Raw genomic sequence first — 15,922 nt, 5'->3', positions numbered from 1 at the left:
AGCCGAGGCATCCATTGCAGAAGCTTGATCCTGTTGTGTTTTGGGGGGCTGGGGACTAGAAGATGTCTCTGACAATCCGGTAAAAGAAACATGATCCTTGCTGACGTATCTCAATTCTGGGCAGAGCTTTGAAGGTTTTTGTGTAGTCCAGCAGGGCCAAAATTGACAGTTTCCTGAGCCCTGCCTTAGAGCATCTCCTGAGAGTTCTTGGCTGTCCTCAACTCTCCGGACACAATCCAACTCACAGGCCTCCCTTGGAACTTTGTTCAATCAGGAGCTGCTGCTATTTGACTGTTTGCTTGGCAGGTTGGGGGGGCAGTGACTCAACTTGGTGAGTAAACAAACTTTTCCGTCACACCTATAAGTAAAAATCAATAAAAATCTGAGGTTATGCCCCCCTCATCAAAAATCTTGACTACGTGCTACTGGTAGAAATGTATCTATTTCAATCGTTGGTTTTCAAATAGAACATGCTTTATTTATAATTTTTATACTTTATTTAAAATACAATTACATAAAATGATAGGAGCATAATGAAATATTGTTGAAGCAGAAAAACAGAACAAGCATCACACCCAGGCAGAGTCTCTCAATTCTTCTATCATCACTGGCTGTTGTGCACCTTTTCCTGCCTTTACTGTTCTGATTTTGTAGTGACGGAGTCTCCTTATACCTCTTCAAAAATTCAGAAAAGCCACCTTTGGTTAAGTTTCCACCAGCTTTTCTTCTAATTTCTTCATAACTGTAGCCTTGTTTACTTAATAGTACTATTTTACATCGCTTACTGGGTCACCAGTCAACTCTTTGTGCCATTTCTTTAATTTTATTACGTTTTACAAGCTGACTAAATGAAAGAACCCTGGAAAGATCAACCAACTTGATAGCAATCACGTAACTCACTGACAAATGTTCTCCTCTCAGCTCCAATACTTAACACCAGTAGCTGAATCCTACTGTGACCTGTTTAAATCATTGCCCAAACAAGATGACGCAGATAGGTTGCCTACCCCTGGTGTAGTAATGTTGGGACACACGCCCCTTCCTCACCTTTCCTACAATCCAGCAGGACCAGGCTAAAAGAGGGAAGGGGCTGCCACATTTACTTTTTTCAGGACAAAACACAACAAAAGGGGTAGTTGCTGCCACCACCACTCCCTTGTCTGGGGATAGTCCAGAAAATTAACCCAAGGGAGAAGGTTACTCTTCCCGGTTACCGGCTGCCCCCACCCTGCAGTTGCTTCCACAAAATGCAGGCAGAAATTCAACAGGTTCCACAAATTACAGGCAGGAATTCAACAGATTCAGTAGGAGGCTAAGTGGTCAGACTTTGGATTCAGGCTTTCCCCAGAAAGGCACACAGAACAAATAGGAAAATCCTCTTTTTAAAATTTATTTAAAAAACAAGATTAAACATACTTAAAAGTAGGCACATTTCTTATATGGTTCAGACAGAAAAAAATTACAAGATTGTAAAGCATTGCTAGCTAAACGTACTTACAAAACGAGAACACAAGAAAAGTTAAGGCAGTTCGTAAAGTTCTCGGCTGAATCCACATCTCAAGTAGACAATAGAAGACTACACCTGGTCTGGAGAGCCAAAGGCCCATGGGCCACAAGCGCCCACGGGGGTCGTTTAACCGCCCCACGAGCCGCCCCCAAAGTGAGCTGCCCTCTCGGTGAGTCCCCGTGCGCTGCACTAGACCAGCGTGGCATGGGGACTCGCTTCCAAGGCGCTGAAAATCGCATGATGCGCAGGCGCTGAAAAATGTGTCGACGCAGCCACTGGAAATCGTGGGCAAGCGCACTCATGCAATCACACAAGCAGTGCAACAGAGAGGTCTCTGCTGGAGTGAACCAACCCAGGCAAGGTAAACCTTGCTGACCCTGCTCTAGACACTCATTCTCATTGGCTACATTCAAATGAAGGAAAGTACTGCATATCAACTTAAGCAAGTTGTGCTTTCTTTATCTGGTTATTTGGCTACAACGTTTGATAGAATACAGGTAATTGAACCAACTTTGTTGCATTACATTCTTCATTAAATCATATTTCCTTCTTTTAAAAAATAACATCTTTATTAATTTAAAATACAATCATACAATAAAGGTATGTACAATCTCTGGTTGAACTTTATTACGGTCACAGACCAGGATAAAAAAAACAAAAACATATAAATAGCAGGACTTTTAAAAAACTGATAAATGTTGGAGCAAATAAGGACAAAGAAACAAGCATAGGATAAAACATATGGATAAAATACAAGATTAAGCACGGATAATGGATAAAAACTAATAATTAAAACAGGTACATACAATAGAATTAAGCACAAAGAAGAACAAAAAAGAGTTTACCAGTAACAAGAAAATGCCAATTAAAAAAACCAATTATTTATACAGCATCATGTCTTATCCAATAAAGTTTTCTATGAAAAACTTCGTCGTTTTCATTATACTTTTTCTATTGTCTTGATTTTATTGCACAGTTTATTTTGCAACTTTTTCCATATATTCCTCTAAGATGTTTATTCCATTTATTTATTGTACACAAGTATCCAATTCTGCTAGCATGATATCATTTTTGCAATATAGTCTCATATATTCCTTAAATAATTTCCATTCTCCGTATACTTTTTGATTTAGGGCTCCCCTGACTTTTCTGGTCAGCTTTGCTAATTGGAAATACTCTATCATGAGTGTTTGCCAGTCTGTTATTGGTGTTGTTTCACATTTCCAACTTCTGGCTACAAGTATTATTGCAGCCGTGATTGCGTACATAAACAGTGGTCTTGTGTTTTGCTTAATTTCTATTGGCAATATTCCTAATAGGAAACTCTGGCCTTTTTTTGACGGTAAATTTAAATAATTTCTTAAATTTGTCATATGTTATTCCAAAATTCGCTTATAATTTTGCAGGTCTACCACATGTGATAGTAAGACCCCATCTCCTTTTTGCATCGCCAGCATGTTGGTGAACTACCTTTGTACATTTTAGCGAGTTTTGACGGGGGGGGGGTGCCATCTGTAAAGCATCTTCATGGTATTCTCCCTCAAGTTGTAACATGCTGTAAATTTGATATCTTGCCGCCACAGTCTTTCCCATAGCTCCATATAGATATTATATCCAAAGTCTTGTGCCCACCTTATCATTGATGTTTTTCCCTCCTGCTCTTTCACTTCCCACTCTAAAAGATACTCATACATTCTTGATACATACTTTGCCTTATTATATATTATTTCTTTTTCTTTGGCAAGACTTTCTTTCTTGTCTGCGCACAATTTTTGATTTAGTTGGAAATATTGTATCCAATCAGACAGGTATATAATTTCATTGTATTTTTTAAAAGTTGGCTTGTCTTTGTCTGATTCTAGTAATATCCGCTAGGTGGGCCACTCTCCCTTCATGTTTTTCCTTTTAACTGCTATGTGGAGTTTGGAACTGACAGGGTTAAAACTCGGTGGTGTCCTGTATCTGGGAGGAGCATGATGCAGGGAAGTGCCGTCACAGGCTTTGTCTGTGAGAGTTGCTTTCACTTCTGATTGAGACTGAGAGAAACAATCAGCTTGGCACAGAAGCTGCACGGGTGTGCTTTTGGAGCACAAAGATGCCGGAAAGCTCTGCTGGAATGTGACTGATTTATGGCTTGTAAATAAATGCTTCTAGAGATGAGAACCGATCTGTCTCTGGACTTGATTTATCCCTCATCTCACACGAGGCAGGACCGCTGCTGCTCTGCTCCCTGCCTGGGTCAGCTTCAAGCTTCCGAGCCGAGCTGCGCAGGGGAAGCGCTGGCTGGACAGCAGGGTCAATTTCCCAAGAAATTGCTTCAGCTGGAGATGTCCACAAAGGTATCTTTGGTTCCAAAATTCCTCTATATTTACTCCATCATTAAATCATCTTTTCACTGATACAAAATTTTATGGTATTACTCCAAAAAGAAGTGGTGTTATGAGCCATCAAACCTCAGAAATAGACTTTTCCCAAAAGGTTTCCACAATCCAGAAGCCGGAGATTATACAAATGGAAGCTTGGTGGAGCAAAAATAGAGCAAGTCCTAAAATTTCAATATCTAGGAGTTATTTTTCAATACAACTTGGGATGGAAAGCTCAAATTCAACACCTACTTAACAAGGCCAAAACCCTGTCATATGCGCTCCTCCGATTTTTCTTTTTGGACGGAGCTCTGCATGTTCCCTCGGCCCTAAAGGTGTTCAAGGCAAAAGTGGTTGCAGTGCTTGCTTATGCTGCCCCGCTCTGGGCCGTGATGACAGACCTTGCTCCCCTTGAGACTCTGCAAAGCCAATTCCTACGTCGGCTCCTAATGCTCCCCCTGTGCGTAAGCAACGCAGCCATGCGACTAGAATTGAAGATCGCATCCTTAGAAACTTGCCTGTGGAAGCAAGTCTTCAATTACTGGTTATCATTGTGGCATAGATTACCAAACCATTACCTTGTCCAATGCTTATGGCGAGATGAATTCTCCAGCCTTTGGACTAGTAAAATTCATGCCAAACTCCTGAGCTATGGAATCTCTCCCTCAGATTCCCTAAAACTAGACCAAATCACTGCTCAAAGACTGATCCGTCAAAGACTGGATGACATCGACTTACAGCAAAATTATATGCTGGGGGGGGAGGTGTCTGTTCGCCCCAGAACATTGGTATCACTTTAACTTATTGCGTTCCATCATACCTCTCCTCCCTTTCGACTGTTGCCCATAGACTGGCCTTCACCAAAGCGAGGTTCAACGTTTTCCCCTCCAATGTCCTGAGACATAGATTCTCAAAGGGCCAAGACCCCGCCACGTGCGAATGTGATAAGGTGACGCTGGAGTCGCTTCAGCACATTATGTTCACTTGCCCCTTGTTCAATGTGCCACGGGCAAATTTGTTGGGATCAATCATACAGAAACTAGAGGGTACCCCACCAAAATTCCACCTTGCCCAAATCTTGCAGGATAAGGATTCCCACACGACCCTGAAAGTGGCTAGGTTCCTGGTCGCTGTCCTCTCCCAAAAGCGACGCCAAGGAGCGCTACAAGCTAATTAAGGCGTAGCATGCCTTTCCATCTTATAGTATTTTATTGTTATAGTGGTGTTTTAGCGACTGTTTTTTTTTGTTTTTTTTTCCCCACGGCACAAGCTGTCACTTATGTGTTGTTTTTACCTGTATGGGCCTATGGCCGCAATAAATATCTTTCCACAATTTTGGCCACTAGCATATGCCCCAATAGTGGGACACCCTTTCCAACACATAGGAGAGCTCTTGGGTTTTATGTAAGCTAGACGTCTAGGTGTTAAAGACCAGTCATGTGCGATTTTGAGGCCTCTTTCTCTTGTCATTGCCGAAATAGATTTATACTGGGCTTTGATCCACGGTCCATTCCATGCCTCTTAATTTCTAAATCTCTATTTTATCTCCACCATTCCCTCTAATTATTCTGGGGAGGGAAATGTGCCTCTATAGTTGATTTATACAGGGATGATATTCATCCTTTCGTTGCTATATTTTCTTCTACTTCTGTTTTTTTGTATGGTGTTAATTGTCTTGTGGCTTCAGTTTTAATCTTGGAGGTTATTAGAAATTATCTTAGTTTGGTCACGAATGCATAGTATGAATGTTAGACCCAAAGAAAATGGAGAATTCACAAGGCACGATATGTTGGCAAGTGAAATGAGAAACTAGTTTTTGTTGGCATGCAACCAAGGAAATGGGGGTCATTGGCAGGCCCCCAGCTGACTCCAGCCCACCGGCCGGTGTGCCGGATGAACGCCAGTCCTTAGACAGCATGAATCTGCGAGCTTCAGAAGCCAGGGCACGCTACTCAGCAGAGTAAATGCACAACAGAAGTGGCAGGAGAGGCTGTGTGGGCATATTTACAAGCAGTTTATTCGGCGTACATCAGGACAAAAGGAAACATGTCTGATCTCCTTTGTGTCCAAAGCAAGACAGCATAAAGCAAAAGCTATGCACAAACGGAAGTTCCCAGCAAGCTGTGCTGGAGTGTAAACAACAACAACAATCTTTATTACGGTCCAAAGACCCAACAAATCGTTACAAAGCAATGCACAAGTCAGACAGCCTACCTCCAGGTTAAACAAGCATTTTGTTCAGAATATAGGGATCATTGGTTCTTGCAACCACCGACAAAAACTTTGCCACTGTTAATGTTCTAGCATTTGTCCGGTCTTCCAATAGGAACCTGACATAGTGAGCCTCTGATTTTCCCGGGAAAGGTACCAGCAAGGGTAGTATCAGTTCAGCCCTGGCTCGCTCATATTTTGCACAGCGCAACAAAATATGTTTTATGGAATCAATGTCTTGAGCACTCGAGTAAAGTCTGTCCTGATAGGGAACTCCTCTCAACCTGCCATCCAACACTGCAGAAGGAAAGACGTTTAGTCTGGCTTTGGTGAAAAGCCTCCGATACTTTGGTACTGTCAGGTTTTTAATGTAAGATGTTAACTTAAAGACATGTCCATATTGTACTCCTACTGCCAGCGGACTACAGGCTGTGTGTGATTGAGATCGCAAGTCACTGTGTGCATTATCCCATAATCTTTGCTTTAACATCTTTTGGGAAGTGTAAACAGATAAGTAACACACAACAATCATGCCTGTTCCTTAAGGTGGAACGGAATATCCCAACAGTTTTATCAAGGAAGAATGTGTGACTGTGTCCAGAAAACATTGGTGGTGTTTACTGAAAGCAAAAATTCCTGGACAAAAACTGGGAGGAACTAGCAATGGGCTACAAACGTGTGATAAAGGCCTAGAACACACTGTGTGTTCTGAGCTCTGTTGAGGATGTTGTGTAGCAATTTCTCAGCTGCACTGCAAGATGCTGGTATCCATGTCTGCTAGTCCATCCAGCCATTCCGCTCAGCCCTCTCAAGACCACTCGACTGCTTCATTAAACATTAAATATTCCCCCCTCCCCCCGCTTAATGACATGCTGCAATGAATATGCTAGTTTTACTTGTATTTCAATTTGATTTTTTAAAGAAAGCACTTTTTGGTTCTATTTGGTGGTGCTGATTAGCGACCTTTCTTGGAGGCATAATCGGACAGGACAGAGGGACGAGTCTGTGTGTGTCTGTCTTGACTATAAAGCAATTTTTTTAAAAAAAATACTTATATATTATGTGTGTATCTATAAAGTGAAGCTTTTCCTCAGTTTTGCATCAAAATCACAGCTTGTCCTGCAGATTTATTCCAAGTGCAGTCCTCGGATTTTAAGTCCAGGCAAAAGTTTTTCTAACAAATTTATTGTGCCTTAGGTCACACGAGCAGTTCAGCATAGCATCCTCCTGTGGACATATTGCCAGACATGAAACGAATTGAGAGCTGTTTCCTGCAAAATTCTTCCCCTTAAAAAAAAATCTCTGTGCGTTTGGTCCATTGTGAAATTAAAAATAACACCTCCCCTCCCTGACACATTGCCAGAAGGAAATGAACTTATAATTGCTGAAGGCACACTGGCAGGCTTTGCTAATGTGCATGGCTTCAAAGGCTTTGGTTTTTAAGGGCAGGCAGGGGATAAGTGCAGATAAGGTGAAGGACCACCTGCCCACAATTGTGGCGATGAGAGGAAGGGGGTACGCCACTGTAACAGTGACACACACACACACACACCTGAAGAAGTGCAAAATGGCAATCGGAGGGACAACTACCAGTCCCAAAAAGACAGCCACGTGGTTTCTAGGGCAAGAAAACTGACTGCAAGAGTCTTTTCTAAAGCCCTTTTCCAGGAACCGCTCTCCAGATGAGTCTCTCTCTCCCCCACCCACACATGCCCCGCCTAATTCCAGGGGGTGATTCCCCCCACTGCACCCCGTTGTGTTACCTGAAGGCAAAAATCATGGACAAAATGGGTCACCTGCGCTCTCTGCCTCCAACTGCCGCAGAGCTCCAACTCCTCTTTCTCCAACGCCAACCCTTCAGCTGCCTTGTAGTCCCAGGGATCGGGGCAGCTGGCCTTTTATGGCCCTGGGGTGGACCAGGGGGAAGACCGCTCCACTCAGGTCTGCTCCCAAGCCCCGTCCACCTGGCCGGAATGGCCAGAATTCAAACCAACGCTGCTGGGGACATCCAACATTCTGGTTGGTCACCATGGAGAATTCTCACCCAACTGCCAGCTGCCTCTGCAACGTTGCCCCCGGGGATCCGGCCCCGTTGCGATGGGCCGCAACTGCCACCCACGACAGGACTGGGTAAGTGGCCATTACGAGGCCTTAAAGACTGTAAGTGTGATCGTAATTCTGTAAACAGCTTGAGTGACAGCATGGAGACTGTAAAGAAAATTACAGTTTCCTTTTTATTTTTTAAAGCTCTTTCAAATTTCCATTTTTTGTATCATGGGCTGTGTGGGTCAGGCCAGAGGGGCCCCTCTAAGTCCAGCATGGTCAGCCAGATCCCCACACAGTGGGTTGGGCTAGATGACCCTTTGGGAGCCCTTCCAGTTCCACAATTCAATGATTCTTTCTGACCTGTGATTCCTGCCTTGCAGGGGTTGGACTAGATGAGCCCCAGGACTCCTTCTATAATACTTTTCATCTTTCCTGGGTCTTCCAGTCTGTGCAGGTTTTTTTAGTTTTTTTAAAAAAAGAACAGTTTAATTGAACAATGTAAAAGAAAGAGTTAACAATGACAATTCCATATATTCCTATTTAATGCATAGGTATTATCCAAATGCATGCATGTTTATTTTCAACCTATTATGTTTTGCATAAATGTGTTCCAAATATACTTGCCTGTGCATAGTCTACGTCTGTAAGCAATCCTTGGAGTAACTAATGCGTAAGAAGCTCTCACTATATATATTTAGCAAGCACAGTTGGATGACAGCAAGACTCTCAAATGAAGGGGTTGCTCTTTATGTCACAAGCTGGGCTGATACGTAGCACTGGAGCTATTTGGGTGTAGTACTGTTACCTAATGGTGGTGTAGGATTTCCCTGTCAGTCCTCCCCAAGGTCAGGGTTGAAATACTCCCATCTTCAAGATGCCAGTATGAAGTACCAGCATCAGGCCTACAGAGTGTTAACAAAAACTTAATTTAAATTACTAGGCAATACTGTTGTCAGATTGGTTTCTGGCAAACACTTACCAACCCTGTGCAAGATAGTCTCTGCATTCTCCTAAAAAAACAACAAACCCCCCCCCCTAAATTTATGTGCAGACGGGTGCTGAAAAATTGCAACACCACAGACCTGTGAGTCTTGTCTCTCAATGAATGAGATATTAATATTTGTCCTTATTTTGCTATAGTTTGTTCAGCTTAACATAGAAGTGAAGCCTGAGACTGGATACAGTGGTACCTCAGGTTACATACACTTCAGGTTACAGACTCCGCTAACCCAGAAATAGTACCTTGGGTTGAGAACAGCAGGAGGCCCATTAGAGAAAGTGCGCCTCAGGTTAAGAACGGACCTCCAGAACGAATTAAGTTCGTAACCCAAGGTACCACTGTAATTGAAATCAAGAACAGAATAATAAAACCAGGTCAAGGGAAACTGATCACAGTATTAAGTTTGTGTTTCATTTAATGTATTAAGCAAATCCTCTCATAAGCAAGAATGGAGTCCCTGCTTTTTTAGATCTAACCCTGATATCTTGGGCATGTTGCAAATCCTGTGCTGTGTTGTGCTTCCCATCAGGAACAAGGATGCCTCCATCAATGCAAAGGACACCTGTCTCTCCACCACATCAGATCAGGATGTTCTTCGGGGGACGATGATCAGTATCTTCAATTGCAAGATCCACACTTCTCATCTTGGGAACACGGTACATTGCTTTGCCTTGCAAGGATTCTGTTGGCCTTGGGTCCTTCTTGCAAGACCTACCACCTCCTACCACAAATAAAGACCCAGCATAAAAAATATTTTCATAACAAATATACATAAGCTGCCTGATTGCAGGGGGGGGGAAAGCTCGGAGTGATATTGTCACTGAAAATTATTACAGCAAGTATTTGAAATGTTCCAAAGTGTAAACAATAGGCTGGGACAAATTAAATATTACACCAACTTTCTAAACATCTAAGCTTTACATTATCAGGGCAGGCTCCCTGTTCTGTTCTTCATGTTGTTGCTGCTGCTGCTGCTTGTTTGCTTGATGTTCAGTTTATATACCACCCTTTATCAAAAGATCCCAGGACAGTGTACAACATTAAAAACATTACATCAGAACATCAACAATAAAAACATAATAAAAGCATGACAGTCTAATAATAAAATAACCCAATAATAGTCTTCTCCCTCACACTTTCACAGGCCATAGATTATTTAATAGCTATAAGGCCTGAGTAAAGAGGAATGTTTTTGCATGTTGCCTAAATAATAATAGTGATAGTAATCGTAATAGTAATAATACTTTATTGTTTATATGCCACCAATCTGACTGGGTTTCCCCAGCCACTCTGGACTGCTTCCAACAAATTAAAACACAATATAACATCAAACATTAAAAACTTCCCTCAACAGAGCAGCCTTCAGATGTCTTCTGAAAGTCAGATAGCTGTTTATTTCCTTGACATCTGATGGGAGCACAGGATGCTTTCCTTCTCTCCACAGATCCCTGTACAGCAGCCTCCTAGCTATCGCTGAGCCATTCATCAGAGATGCCCTGGGGGGAAAGGTAGGACCCTTCTAACTCTAGGTTTCTATGACAACCTTGTATTCAGAACCTGGGCATGGCTGGCTGCTCTGGCTTTTGAATTGTACCCGCATAATGGGAGACTTTGTCTATAGCCATCAGGAGATGGTACCGAGTTTTCAGCTTTAAAACAAGTTCACCAAAAGGCTTTGAGGCAGGTGAAGTACAGAGCGCTCCCTGGTCCTACCCCTGACTTCCACCCACATGAGATGCGAAGGGGCTCGGGGGGGGGGGCTTTCTATGTATCCCCTACGCTAGCATGTGCCCAGCGCACTTTCTGCTGCATGTGTGGAGGTCAGGGATGGGGTCAGAAGGAGCAACCTCACTCCCCACAAACACACATCTGACCTCTTCAAACTCTTGCAGCTGCCAAAAAATAGTAATAATAATAATTTATTATACCCCGCCCATCGGGCTGAGTTTCCCCAGCCACTCTGGGAGGCTTCCAACAGAATATTAAAATACAATAGTCTATTAAACATTAAAAGCTTCCCTAAACAGGGCTGCCTTCAGATGTCTTTTAAAAGTCTCTTGGTTGTTCTCTTTGACATCTGGTGGGAGGGCGTTCCACAGGGCAGGTGCCACTACCGAGAAGGCCCTCTGCCTGGTTCCCTGTAACTTGGCTTCTTGCAGTGAGGGAACCGCCAGAAGGCCCTCGGTGCTGGACCTCAGTGTCCGGGCAGATCGATGGAGGTGGAGATGCTCCTTCAGATATACTGGACCGAGGCCATTTAGAGCTTTTTAAAGGTCAGCACCAACACTTTGAATTGTGCTCGGAAACGTACTGGGAGCCAATGTAGGTTTTTCAGGACCGGTGTTATATGGTCTCGGTGGCTGCTCCCAGTTACCAGTCTAGTTGCCGCATTCTGGCTTAGTTGTAGTTTCTGGGTCACCTTCAAAGGCAGCCCCACGTAGAGTGCATGGCAGTAGTCCAAGCGAGAGATAACAAGACCATGCACCACTTTGGCAAGACAGTCTGAGGCAGGTAGGGTCTCAGCCTGCGTACCAGATGGAGCTGGTAAACAGCTGCCCTGGACACATACTTCAAAAGTATGGGGCAGGGGGCATGTAGCTTGCCCAACCAATCTCTCAGCTCCTGTTTGGCCACACAGTGCGCCAGCAGTGCCTTTAACCCTTGTCTTTCCTGTGTATGTGTGCATTAAAGAGTTTGGCAGAAACTAGAGGAGTTCTTCACCCAGCAGAAAGGGCCAGGACAACGACCAAGCAGATTCCCCAGTGTTAAAGCGTTTGCCAGCACAAAATCGCAGACAGCATATCCTGGTGCGGAGAAAGGTCAGTGATCCCATATTATTTTCTCTGGAATAACATATTCCCACATACAAACCTGTTTGGGCTCTGAGATCTTCAGGGGAGAGCCTTCTCTTGGTCCTCTTCACAAGCATGGTTGCTGGGGATGTGGGAGAGGTCCTCCTCAGTAGCAACCTGGGGCTCCCAGACAATTTTGGAACTCCCTCCCTAGAGAAGACTATACTGGCTTGCTCCTTGCTCCCCTTCTGCCCACAAGTGAAGACCTTGTTCCCACAAGAGCCCACAGGGCAGCATTCCAGGGTTAGTCTGACCAAGGCAGAATAGAGTGGGACTACAGGCTGGCGGGACGCGGGTGGCGCTGTGGGTTAAACCACAGAGCCTAGGACTTGCCGATCAGAAGGTTGGCGGTTCGAATCCCCGCAACAGGGTGAGCTCCCGTTGCTCGGTCCCCGCTCCTGCCCGCCTAGCAGTTCGAAAGCACGTCAAAGTGCAAGTAGATAAATGGGTACCGCTCTGGCGGGAAGGTGAATGGCGTTTCCGTGTGCTGCTCTGGTTCGCCAGAAGCGGCTTAGTCCTGCTGGCCACATGACCCGGAAGCTGTACGCCGGCTCCCTCGGCCAAAAAAGCGAGATGAGCGCCGCAACCCCAGAGTCGGCCACGACTGGACCTAACGGTCAGGGGTCCCTTTACCTTTACCTTTACCTTTTACAGGCTGGCAGACAGCAGTCCTGAACACACTTCAGAAACTGGGTTTTGCCCCTCAAGCCCTTCTAAGTCTGGGCTTGGGCCAAGCAAAAGCTATGGTTCAGCAAAGAATTATAGACACCAAGAGACAACAGGACTGCTCAAGGTTCCCCGACTACAAAATTGTAGAAATCGAGAGATACATAGCTGCTCCAGCAGCCTATCTCTTTTTTCTTGTATCCAAAAATGCAAGAAGGGCAGGTTTTTATGTGTTTATACGCCTATCGCACTTTTAAACATAAAATCCATTGTTGTATATTGTTTTAAATGTTCATTTTGCTATTGGGATTGTAGTTCCATTTGTGTTTCACAAGCTGGTCTCTGACCATAATAAATTTCATGCCATGCGTGGGACTATAGAACTTCCTTTGATCTGGACACCAGACTTCTGTTGATGCTGCCTAGAATAGCCTTAGCTCTTTTTGCTGCTGCATCACACTGTTGGCGCATGTTCAGCTTGTGGTCCACCAAGACCCCCAGATCCTTTCCACATGTACTGCTGGCAAGCCAGGTGCCCCCCCATCCTACACAGAAGATGCCAATCAAAGATGGGGCAGCCGGTACATGTTGCACTGCATGAGAACATGATATAAATCCCATGGACAGGACAGAGAGAAGTGTATTGGGAATGTTGCCAGAGAGAGCAGAGAGCACAATAAACCAGGAGACCTAATCCTGCATCTTACTGACTGGATCTCTCTGTTTGCAGATCAAAGCTGGAAGTAGAAGCAAGGGAAAAGTGTGAACTTCAGCGCCAGTGGAAAACCCAACACTGTTGAGAAATCTGTGTAATGAGGCAATGTACATTTGCTTTGGGCTTTTCTCTCGTATTGCTCTATTTGTGGAAGTCGTGGTGAAGTAGAGACAGTGCAGTGTAGTGGTCACAGCACCGGCCTAGCACCTGGGAGAGAGCAGTTTTCAGATTCTCCCACTTGGCCATGAAGATTACTGGGTGTGACCTTTGGGCCATTCTCCAGTGCTCAGCTGAATGTACCTCACAGGGTTGTTGTGAGCATAGGGGAGAACAATATCTGCCACCTTGAGCTCCTTGGGGGAAGGTGGGATATAACTAGTAATAAATAAATAATAGTAAGTGGTATAATTGGGGGGGGGGGAGCACGGAAGATACTGTAAACCCAATAATCACCCTAAGAAGCTGCCCCCATGCGTGTGCAGGTTTTGCTCCTGCTTTTTGGAAGATTCCCTAGTTATATAAAGTCGTTCAAAAACAGTTGTTCCCAAACTTTTGGGCCCCCGCCTTCTTGGTTCCAAAACCCCACCCCCTGGATCCACTAAGTTACCCTATAAAATGCATTGTTCACAATAGTGGTTTGCGCAACCGAGTAAGGACGATAGTAACTCAATGAAGTTAATTAAAAACAGTAAAAATTAATTACACATCTATTCAAAATCAAGTGAAAACTCTTGTTTAAGAAAGCTGATAAACTTAATCCCACCAAGGCCCCCACTTTAGGAACCACTGTTAACGCTGTGCTTTAATGTTGCAGACCTTGCAACGAAGGGCAGGTGAATGAAGAGGAACAAAAGGAACTTTGAGGTCCATCTTGGGAGTCCATCGCAACCCACACTCACCTTAAATTGGCTCTGGTTCTGCCAGCAGTTGCCCTCCCTGGCTGTGCAACCCACTTGCCCCAAGGTCTGCCTTCTTGAAGGATGTTTGTCCATATTATCCCAGCAAGGAACAAATCCCTTTACAAGTCACAGGTACAGTGGGAGGGGGGAGTATTTGATCCCCTACTAAATTTGCCCGTTTGCCCTCTGACAAAGAAATGACCAGTCCATAATTGTAAAGGTAGGTTTATTGTAGCTGCGAGAGACAGAATCACAACAGCAGAAACCCAGAAGACAAAAGTCAGAGATTGATGTCAGGCTACCTGGTATCTTCACTGTATATAACGAGCTGAGATTAGAAGCACCTGCTGTAAGGGAGAGTTCTTACCTGTAATCCCAGCTCCTTACAGTACCTGCACAAAAGACATCTGTCGACAGAAGCAATCAATCCAGCAGATTCCAAGCTAGCCACCATGACCAAGACCAAAGAGCTGTCCAAGGATGTCAGGGACAAGATTGTAGACCTGCACAAGGCTGGACTAGGCTACAAGACCATTGCCAAGCAGCTTGGTGAGAAGGTGACAACAGTTGGTGCAATAAATCACAAATGGAAGAAACACAAAATAACTGTCAACCTCCCTCGGTCTGGGGCTCCATGTAAGATCTCATCTCGTGGAGTTGCAATGATCATGAGAACGGTGACGAAGCAGCCCAGAACTGCACGGGGGGAACTTGTCAATGATCTCAGGGCAGCTGGGACTATAAAAGGTAAAGGGACCCCTGACCATTAGGTCCAGTCGTGGCCGACTCTGGGGTTGCAGCGCTCATCTTGCTTTACTGGCCGAGGGAGCTGGCGTACAGCTTCCGGGTCATGTTTGCCAGCATCACTAAGCCGCTACTGGCGAACCAGAGCAACGCATGGAAACGGCGTTTACCTTCCCGCCGGAGCGGTACCTATTTATCTACTTGCACTTTGAAATGCTTTCGAACTGCTAGGTTGGCAGGAGCAGGGACCAAGCAACGGGAGCTCACCCCGTCACGGGGATTCGAACCACCAACCTTCTGATCAGCAAGTCCTAGGCTCTGTGGTTTAACCCACAGCGCCACCCGTGTCCCCAGCTGGGACCATAATCACCATGAAAACAGTTGATAACACACTATGCCTTGAAGGACTGAGATCTTGTAGAGCCCGCAAGGTCCCCTTGCTCAAGACAGCACATGTACAGGCCAGTCTGCAGTTTGCCAGTGCACATCTGAATGACCCAGAGGAGAACTGGGTGAAAAGTGTTGTGGTCAGATGAGACCAAAATCGAGCTCTTTGGCATCAACTTAACTCGCTGTGTTTGGAGGAGGAATGCTGCCCAAGACCCCAAGAACACCATCCCCACCATCAAACAAGGAGGGGGACATATTATGCTTTGGGCGTTTTTTTCTGCTAAGGGGACAGGACACCTTCACCGCATCGAAGGGACAAGATGGGATCGTGTATTGTCAATTCTTGGGTGAGCGCCTCCTTCCCTGGGTATTCCAGCATGACAATGAGCCAAAGCACACGGCTAAGGCAACAAAGGAGTGGCTCAAGAAGCACATTAAGGTCCTGGAATGACCTAGCCAGTCTCCAGACCTTAATCCCATCGAAAATCTGTGGAGGGAGCTGAAGGTTCGAGTAGCTACACATCAGCCT

General features: G+C 44.8%; 1 protein-coding gene across 2 annotated transcripts; it reads left to right on the top strand.

The window, feature by feature from the left end:
* The first annotated feature begins 7,410 nt into the window (after positions 1 to 7,410).
* LOC308587358 (uncharacterized protein) lies at positions 7,411 to 13,487 on the top strand. Of its 2 annotated transcripts, none has more exons than XM_081194900.1 (4): positions 7,411 to 8,211; positions 9,657 to 9,783; positions 11,821 to 11,946; positions 13,376 to 13,487. In XM_081194900.1, the coding sequence occupies exons 1-4, from the start codon at positions 8,179 to 8,181 to the stop codon at positions 13,390 to 13,392; spliced, it is 303 nt and encodes a 100-aa protein (XP_081051026.1). In that variant the 5' UTR covers positions 7,411 to 8,178; the 3' UTR covers positions 13,393 to 13,487. The 2 variants fall into 2 exon arrangements, 1 of the variants encoding a protein (XP_081051026.1); XR_014008331.1 differs by lacking the exon at positions 7,411 to 8,211 and adding an exon at positions 10,572 to 10,635 and having other exon boundaries at positions 9,399 to 9,783; positions 11,819 to 11,946.
* Positions 13,488 to 15,922: the final 2,435 nt, after the last annotated feature.

This window comes from Podarcis bocagei (assembly GCF_964188305.1).
Source record: "Podarcis bocagei genome assembly, chromosome: 5".
Classification (NCBI taxonomy): domain Eukaryota; kingdom Metazoa; phylum Chordata; class Lepidosauria; order Squamata; family Lacertidae; genus Podarcis; species Podarcis bocagei.
The sequence above is the reverse complement of the archived record's forward strand: the minus strand, read 5'-3'. Positions and strand labels throughout refer to the sequence as shown.